Genomic DNA, 8,934 nt, shown 5'->3' with positions numbered 1-8,934 from the left:
TATTTTTTCATCTTTTTTGGAGTTACAATAAATGTGAGATCACATTCAAAATTAAAATTCGCAGCTGATCGAGCATCCCCATCTTTTGGTACATCATACTCCATCTTTATTAACAGCCTCCTTTCAAGAGTGAATTTGATCACTTGTATGAATATATGCTCTTAACCATTTTCATTCAATTGTTCAACTTGACAAGATTGAGCATTTATGAGAGACAGAATCTAGTTTTTGAAATTTTGTTGAATATAACAGACGAGAAAAATTAGTGTCATACTACTCTTCTAAGTCAAGAGAGAAAATGGCCGTTGTGCTGAATTTAATCAGAGAAAACGAGTTATAACCTAAATTGAAACTGATGGCTCATGATCTTTCTTGCTCTTCATCTTGTGACACACAAAGAGGACAAAGCAAAGGCATGGATAGCGTACTTTGGCCGGTTAGTGTATATTTTCTGCTGCCAAATAGGGATAAGAGGGGCCAAAGAATCATAAAAGTTTGGATATTGGAATCAAGAATAAAAAAGGAGAAGAAAGGATTCGCCTGAATTTTGTATGTACGTGTAACACATGACGTAGTGTCATGATTATCATGCAAGTTGTATTTTATAAGCCTTTTGGGTTCTTTTAGTGATCTTTTATTTTTTCGAGTGACTTGAATTTTAGCAAACTCACCAAAATTACATACTTGATTTGCAATCAATTGTATTAAATTGATAGAACTAAAACATATCTGGTAGCATAGAGCATCGACTTAGATTCCACTTTCTAACCACCTTTTTCCTTTATTCTGTCTGGTCCCGACGAATTTGAGGATATTTCAAGAGTAGGATTTACTTACAAAATTGTTGATACATACGCATTTTTTAGAACATGGGACGACTGCTACTTTAATAGAAAAAGTACATTAGAAATTATCTCTTTGAATAACCTTTTCTTTCATCATTTCGTCAACCATTCAAACTGACAAAAAGACGTACAAGTGTACTGAATACTGATAGATTTGAGCTGATCAAACTATAGTCCCTTTGTTATCGGTTCAAAGCCTAGAGTCCCTTTTGTTTGTGATACTTGGAGATTAGGCTAAGGCAAGAGAGTTCATATACACTTTTCTGGTCTTGCTGCGTCAAATGGTTTAGATTCCAACCTATCTTCTTCGACGATAAGGTGGTTTTTTTTTTTTTTGGTTTTAAAGAAATCTTATCTATAATTGAGCAGATTGCTTCAACTAGGCTTTTGTTGTCCGACAAGGGTATCAACTGGACAAATTCTAATTTTCCTTGACCATAGCAAAGAATCTAGGCCAACCAAATTGGTGAAGTATACTGTTATTCTGCAAGCAGCTGAGATCAGCTGATGATGACACCATAAATGCTGGAATTCCCTTAAAGCTGAAGACTTGAAGAATTATTGACTAAATTGAGGATGAACGACAAGATTGCCAGAGAACCTCTTGAGAGTTACGAAAGACTAACACAGAATCGGCTCTTGCACAGGTACACAAGCTTGCTTGATCATGTGATCCGGCATAAAATGTGAGTAGTCATGAATTTGTGAATAACCAAACAAACCAACCACGTTTGGACCTCAGTATCGAATAGTTACTTTGGACTTTAAATTTCGAAAAAAGTTTGGGAAAATGTATTTATGCCTACACATTGCTAATAATTATTTGTTGGTTACAAATATCAAGTTGTTCTCAGACACAATCTCTGGCAATATAGCTTGTGGGGTATATATATCTATATATTGACGAATTTGGGGCATCATAAGTTTTCATACATCTTTAGCTTTAAGGTGTGTAGAAGTAAAATTAAGGGAAATAGAAGCAATTAAAGTGCCGTGGCTTTAATGTCTATAGGAGTAAAATTAAGGTGTAATAGAAGTAAAATAATAACATACATCTATAGCATTAAGTTGTATAGATGTATAGCTTTAAGGTGCATAGAAGCCTTGGGAATGTGTTCTTCAGCACACTTAGAGGGTGGGCAATTGCTGCGCAGATCATCTGGTTAAGATGGGGTTGAGTCAAGATCAGGTTTAAAAGTGTTATTTTTTTTTTTTTTTTTGTCGATACGGTAACTTCCTACACTATGGGGAGGGGAGGGCCTGAAGAGGTCCTAGGGTAATCCGGAGGGGACTGAACCACCATCAGACCAGACAAGTGCACTACGCACCCACTTGAATTTTTTAAATAAGGCCACATTTAATTGTGGTAAATTGGTGAACCCTTGCCTCCCACCCCATCAAGTTTTAATGCATTGGTTGGTTTAAAAGTGTTAATGAACAACCTACTAAGTCAAAAGACCTCATAGATTAGGCTAGGTGTAGCCATTCCTAACTTAGGTTCTTGTTAGAGACCAACTCCTTGGCGCGTGTGCCAGGGGAAGGGGGTTTTGGGGGAAGGTTAGGGATAATTTACCAATAAATTCCCTTAAAAAATGTCTCTTTATCACATGGTTTTTTGAATGTCTAATTGAATCAACTTTTACCTCTGTACTATTATAAATTTTTCAATCATGTATAACTATTGGGTTGACTAACCAATTTCGAGCTGAATTTGGCATGTTTAACGCATCTAGATCCCTGAACTAACCAAATTACCCTCCCCATACTATATAAATTTTTCCTTTTTTTTTTTGGTCCCATAGAAGCCCGAAGACCCTTTACACACTATATAAAATTTCACAAAAAAAATTGTGAACAAACTTTTGAATTAATAAAATAGGTCAAGATGAATTGTGAATATCATACTTTCTGTAAAAACTTTTCAACACATAAAATATAAGTACAATGTACTTAACAATTACATTTTTTGATATATTTTGTAATTTTAACAAACGAACCTAAAATAGTAGTCATAAGCTAATATACAGTAAAATCAATGTCAATTATGATTAACCAAAAGTTACACAAATTTAGAATTTTTAGCGATATGGGAAATCACTAGATTGTTAGAAAGTTTTTCATCAAGAGCAAGTAATTAAAAAAATTTGGTAATTCACTTATTTAGTCAATTCACGAGACCAGACGCATTGCACATACCAAAATTTAGCCACAGAAATTGGGCTACCCGACCCAATTCTACCTGATTGGAAAAACTTTAATAGCACAGAAGTTGGATTGATTCAATTAAATATTTAGCGAGGCACTGTGAGGAAGAAGCATTTTTCAAGGAGTTTACTGAGAGGCATTTTTCAAGGGGTATACTCTTTAATGGGATTAACTCTTTAGAACATCCACAAGAATGAAAGATTTTTGTCAATTGTCATCATCTACATCTACTCCTACTCTTATTTTAACATATTCTAACCTATTTTGGAGAGTGATCCAACATGATCACGAGGAATCGACAGGAATTGAATTACCATCAGACCATATGAATGCATTATGTACCCATATGAATCTAAGGATAATGATCTATATGCATTGGTGAATGCTAATGCTTTGCCCAAATTAGTATACTATGCGTGTTTTGGGATTTGCCGTCTGCTTTGTCAGATATTTAGACCCTATACAAGAATAAGTTGTCCAAATCGAATTTTTAGTGCATGGTAGGCCACTGGGAAACTGGAAACAGAAGATGCAAAAAATCAATGAAACAACTTGGCCCGATTATTGGACAATCGAAGTCAAAATGGCCCAATACAGTGATTACTAGGGTAATCAAAGTGGAAGTAGCCCAGCCCAATAGTCACCCAAGGCCTCGACTTTAAAATCAGAAGTTTGAGAACTTCGGGTCCTTTCTTTTTTTGCCCCTTCTCTTACAGTAGTCAAACAGCTATGGAGGCCCCAAAGAAGTCGGTAGGCCCCACTTCTTCCAATCCTCTCCTCTCGTTCTCTGCTTTCCTCCACCAACACACCCTCCGGCTCGGTGCCGAACTTGCGAGTCGACTCGAAGATACGAAACGACTCACCTCTAAACTCGCCGCCAATTTTCCGTCCTTTCTACCACCGCCGCCGGCACTACTACTGCCAGCTCATTCTTCTTCTTCTCCTCTACTTCTGCCTTTCGCTTCTGCTTCGCAATCTCAGCAGCCGCCGCGCCATGCTGCTGCCGTCGCCGCCTCCTCTGAAACTCTAAGCTCCGACCACGTCGCCAAAACCCTAGCCGGTACTTCTGTTTACACCGTCAGCAATTCGAACAATGAGTTCGTACTAATCTCTGATCCTGATGGTGCGAAATCTATCGGCTTACTTTGCTTTCGCCGTGAAGATGCCGAAGCATTTCTAGCTCAGGTGAGAGGAAATAACAGAGAGGGTATCATAGTAATTGGGAAACTGGAATTGATGGTTTGGGTTTTGTAGGTAAGGTCAAGGAGGGAAGCAGTGAGAGGTGGAACAAAGGTCGTTCCAATCGCACTTGAACAGGTGAGACTTCTTGTGGTTTTGTTTCTTTTCTTTTTCTGAATGTAAATTCCGAATAAAAAAAAATCGTTCTTTTTGAACTTTTTGAAATTGAGGCTTGAGTCATTGAATGGGGGAGATAAGAATCAAACTTATTGCTTTAAGACCAAGAAATAATAAATTTAACCATTGGACTACAAAATTCTAAGTTGGTGTAGAAGGAAATGGTCCATATTTCATGTCTTCTGCCATGTATTTATAGTGCTTGTTGCCTCTGAACAATTTTAGTTTGCCACAAATCAAGTTTTCGCTAGCTAAAAGCTTACATTAACTACTGAAAATGCTGCCAAATTCACACTTATTTATTAAAAAGTGCTGCAAGCTTAAAGTCAGTTTTTGGCCATTGGTTACCTTTCTTTGTTTTTCAGGTGTACATGTTGAAGGTTGAAGGCATTGCCTTCCGGTTTTTGCCTGATCCTGTCCAAATTAAAAATGCATTGGAGGTTGGTATTTTGTATTTCACAAGTCCCATCATGTGGTGATCCTATTGCTAGAACCTAGTTACTACACATTTATGGAGATAAGCCTTATTTGCGTCCTAAAATGTTCATATGACGGATGTATTTACCACATCGTGCTACTTGCGGCGATTTATACATTTTACCATCCCCTCCCCCCATTTCTTTCTCTGACTCACTTACGCATAAACACAATTTTGCAAGTATGATTGTGTACTTCATTCTTGAGGACAAGCTGTTGTTCTCGTGTAGCATTGGAACCATGGAATTTCATCTCAGTTTCTTCTTTCTTTGCTAGCTAAAAGCCTCGGATGTCATGAGCGGATTTGATGGGGTTCCTGTTTTTCAGGTATGCAGTTATTATTCTTGAGCATGCCCCTATTATCTATAATTTGTTGTTTAGTAGTGCCTTGTGCTCAGAAATCGAAGTTAAAGATGACATAATACATTAAATGGCTTCTGCTATTTTGTGTTCTGAGATGGTTTGCTGACATTGTTAACACAACATATATAATAACAAAGTTGTGTTTGTCAAGTAAGCATGAGAAAAGCATTTTCCCTATCTGGAGTAGTTTAAATTAATTAAACATCCAATTCACAAATAATTTAGCCTTTCAGCATGAATTTTTATTTTTATTTTATGTTTATCCCATGTATGTACTTATCTATTTCCCATAATTAATGTTTAGTTCTTTACAACTTTTGCTGCAGTATGAATGTTTTATTGGGCATAATTTACCAGAGCTCTAAAGTTCCCCTGTCCCCGTCCCGATTTCCTGCTAGAGGGAAAAATTAAATGTTTGGGAGGAATAAGTGTGTAGGATTATCTGCATTCATAGGCTGAATCAGAAATTTTCGTTTGAAAGAGCGAACTCTAATTCAACTAAAACGTAAGCATATAATTTGAAAAAGTTTAAATTTACACAGAAATTTTTTGAATATTTCAACTTTTCAAGGGAGAAAAACTTAATTTTTCAAAACCTCACTGCCACTCCCTAGTTCCGCCCATATCTGCATTCAAAATTGTAAGCTATTGTTCATAAGTTTCAGAGACCCCCGTCTAAGTCTTAACTACTTGTGTCAGTGTGCAGCCGGGATTCTTGCAATCTTATTTTATCTTCTATTTATATATTTGCAGTCTGACCTCCTTGTGGTGAAGAGGAAAAATAAGCGCTACTTACCCATATACTTTCGAAAGGTGTGTGTGAAATCTAATCTTTGTTCATGTCAGAGACTGGAGAGGGTAATGAACTAAAGGAATACGTGATTTACATATTTGGGTTATATTGATGTGACAGGAAGACCTTGAGAAGGAATTGTTAATGGTGGCTTCAAGAAGAGGCCCTGCTGCTTCTCAACACATTTTGGTACCAAATTCATTCAACTCCCCTTTGTAACACTTAATTCTTTCCATGAATAAATACTGTTTATAAGCAACCTTCCCGCTGTGGGTTCTGTTCTAGGATAATGGCAATTGTAGAAAAGCATGTACTGCTTCGTTATATACATGTAAAAGATGTCTTAAAATGGTTGTAATTGCTTATATGTACAGTCTTTCAAAGTTTCATTGTATGACCAGTATATTTAAGCTTCTCTCATATTTGGCAGGTCGGGAATCTGGAAAATGTTTTGAGGAAAATGGAGGTACATGAATCAGAACATTGGAATCTTTGAAGGGCCATGTTTTCCCAAAACTAATTTTTGGTTTTCTCATCAAACTGAGTCAGCACACACGTTTGGAATCACTTTAAACAACTTCACTTGTTTCTTGATGTTGCACAAAATGTAAAGTTTAAAGAAAATAAGCACTGATTGGAATTTTTTGTTATTCTATTACTGAGTCGGCAGTCATACTCCTTTCTTGCAGATGAGTGAAAGGAATTCTGGTTGGGAAGATCTAATTTTTATTCCTCCAGGGAAAAGCCACTCACAACACATCCAGGAAGTTACAAAATCATGAATCTTGGAGACAAACTTCTTAAAAGGGTAGGATCTCGCGTAGGAAAATACACGGCATATTTCTAAATTTACATCAAAGCTGGCCAGCGGCAGAGATTGATGACTCAGTACATACTTTACCCCTTCTTTTTCTGCAACAGTCTCTTTTTTTCTTGGGTGGTCATATGTCGAGTTTCTTGAATGTGCTAGGTTTATGTTGCAGCGTTGCTGGAAGATTTTGGGGAAGAGATTTATCCCTCATGAGATTATATAAAGTTTTAGGCAGCTTGCTGGAATGCAAACTTTCATCCACCTTTTTGTTATTTTGTCCCGAGTCCTTTCAAGTGGATGGAGCTACCCTGTGGTTATCTGCTTCAACAGAATTGTATTTAAACATGCTGCTTAAAACTGCTTCAGCTTCATTCTTCTGATGACTCTGAAGTGTTACAAATTTTTAAGACCTCTGTGATTGGTGACTTTATTGGGTATCATATATGGTGTGTGCGTCGCTTCGTTAGAACTCAGAGCAATCACAGCATTTGGACGTTTGCAATGTTGTGATCCACGTACAATGTAATCAGCAGCAATCTCAGATGTCATTAAATCCAAAAATACAGAAATGAAGAACTGAACATGAAAAGAACGGCGTTTAATGATTTCCAGGAATTCGTTTCAGGTGATAGGCTCCCGACAAGCTTGTACAAAGCCACTTCTGGTTAATTGTATATAATCCTAGGGTGCGTTTGATATGAAGTTTGAAAACTAAAATTTGAATTTATTAAGTTATTGAATTGTTATATATATTTAATATATTTAAGTGTATATCACATTAAATGATAAATGAATAATTTATCACTCGTTTTTTAAAGCAAATTTAATAAATTGAGCTCGGCACTGGTCACAAAATTTCGGATTTTCTTTTTCATCTCCAATTGTTTGATAATATCACCAAGCATAAATTCCACTTTTAATAGGTCCAAAAATTCATTCACAGAATAATCCATCCTTTTTCGGTTGGCTTTACATCCGTCCCAAGCTATTATTTTTAATACATCAGTCAGGCAAGTTTGTACATCCTATACATAAATCTTTACTGAACGTGACATTGAATCTATACATTTGGAAAGTCATAAATTTTTAACCTAATAAACTTATTAACAAATCCTATATTTAGATGCCATTTGTTTTAAAAATCCAGTATCACTTAATTAATTCAGCTATTCAATATTTTATTATCAAATACGTCTGAATAGGTTAAGATTTAAATTCATTAAATTTAAGTGTTGAATTTTGTTATCTAACACGTCCCAGTAAAAATTGAGCTCAAAACTAGTTTTGAGGCTCCCCTTAAGCATTACGAGTAAGTGAATCGGGAAGACCGAACTCATTTGTTGATATGTCCACAGATTGCAGGCCTCTACGGTTCTACCTCCGCCTCCATGAGTTGTTCATCACTTGCTGCTCATCAAGTTAAGTAAAAATAAAATAGGTACTGAGAATCTAACAATCTATGGCAAATGGCTTATTTATGGTACTTCTCTCACTGAACAACCTAAACTTCCTTCTAGTTTCAATATGTTGGAGATGAATAATCTTTCCCATTAAGACAATTGGAGAAGTGCCACGCGGACTAGGACAAATAGATAGCCACTTAACATTTTTTTTTTTATTATTTTGTTGTGGTCAATAGTCAGGGGTTGTTAAGTGTAATCCTACTACTATCATCAGTACAAGAAGTAATTCAACTTGGTACAGATTGGGTATATATATTACCTACGGCTGTGGCCATCTTAATTGGTCTTGGGACTTAATCATAAACTAATTAGAATGACAGGTCATGATTAGCCTGAAGATAATGCAGCAAATGAATCAAATTATGATTCTGGCTCTGGTTTTCATGTAATATAAATTAGGGAGATGTTGACGAAATTAGAGCAATTGTGATAGTCTAACATACTAATTAGTTTGGTTGTGAGGAACACTTACTGGTATGGTGTGATTATCCAACAAGAAGGCCTTCCCAAAAAAAAAAAAGTTGTTAAATCAAATGTGTTTCCTCACCAAAATTATGAGCAATGAAATCGTTTTAGAATATCGGGTATTGGTGGCCTCGCGATTTCGTAACAGCAAAAAGC

At 36.2% G+C, this 8,934-nt stretch overlaps 1 protein-coding gene across 5 annotated transcripts; it reads left to right on the top strand.

Annotated features, from left to right (window-relative positions):
* The first annotated feature begins 3,736 nt into the window (after positions 1-3,736).
* Positions 3,737-7,290, top strand: LOC113713286 (protein TIC 22, chloroplastic-like). 5 transcript variants are annotated; one of them, XR_003453499.2, is made up of 9 exons: positions 3,738-4,235; positions 4,305-4,367; positions 4,772-4,846; positions 5,160-5,210; positions 6,000-6,059; positions 6,160-6,228; positions 6,470-6,505; positions 6,729-6,927; positions 7,023-7,290. XR_003453499.2 is itself a non-coding variant. In XM_072069502.1 (9 exons), the coding sequence occupies exons 1-8, from the start codon at positions 3,780-3,782 to the stop codon at positions 6,819-6,821; spliced, it is 903 nt and encodes a 300-aa protein (XP_071925603.1). In that variant the 5' UTR covers positions 3,738-3,779; the 3' UTR covers positions 6,822-6,847; positions 7,023-7,290. The 5 variants fall into 5 exon arrangements, 2 of the variants coding, with proteins under 2 accessions (XP_071925603.1, XP_027092771.1); XR_003453498.2 differs by having other exon boundaries at positions 7,010-7,290; XM_072069502.1 differs by having other exon boundaries at positions 6,729-6,847.
* The last annotated feature ends 1,644 nt before the right edge of the window (positions 7,291-8,934 follow it).

Source organism: Coffea arabica, chromosome 10c (genome assembly GCF_036785885.1).
Source record: "Coffea arabica cultivar ET-39 chromosome 10c, Coffea Arabica ET-39 HiFi, whole genome shotgun sequence".
Taxonomy (NCBI): domain Eukaryota; kingdom Viridiplantae; phylum Streptophyta; class Magnoliopsida; order Gentianales; family Rubiaceae; genus Coffea; species Coffea arabica.
Note: the sequence above shows the minus strand (reverse complement) of the source record. Positions and strands in the feature narration are given on the sequence as shown.

What these genes read in the sequence shown, in the direction of transcription:
- LOC113713286 (XM_072069502.1), top strand. Translation starts at nt 3,780, where the DNA reads ATGGAGGCCCCAAAGAAGTCGGTAGGCCCCACTTCTTCCAATCCTCTC. An exon ending in TTCCAATCGCACTTGAACAG is followed by an intron (nt 4,368 to 4,771) that starts GTGAGACTTCTT and finishes TTTGTTTTTCAG; the next exon opens with GTGTACATGTTGAAGGTTGA. An exon ending in ATGTTTTGAGGAAAATGGAG is followed by an intron (nt 6,506 to 6,728) that starts GTACATGAATCA and finishes CCTTTCTTGCAG; the next exon opens with ATGAGTGAAAGGAATTCTGG.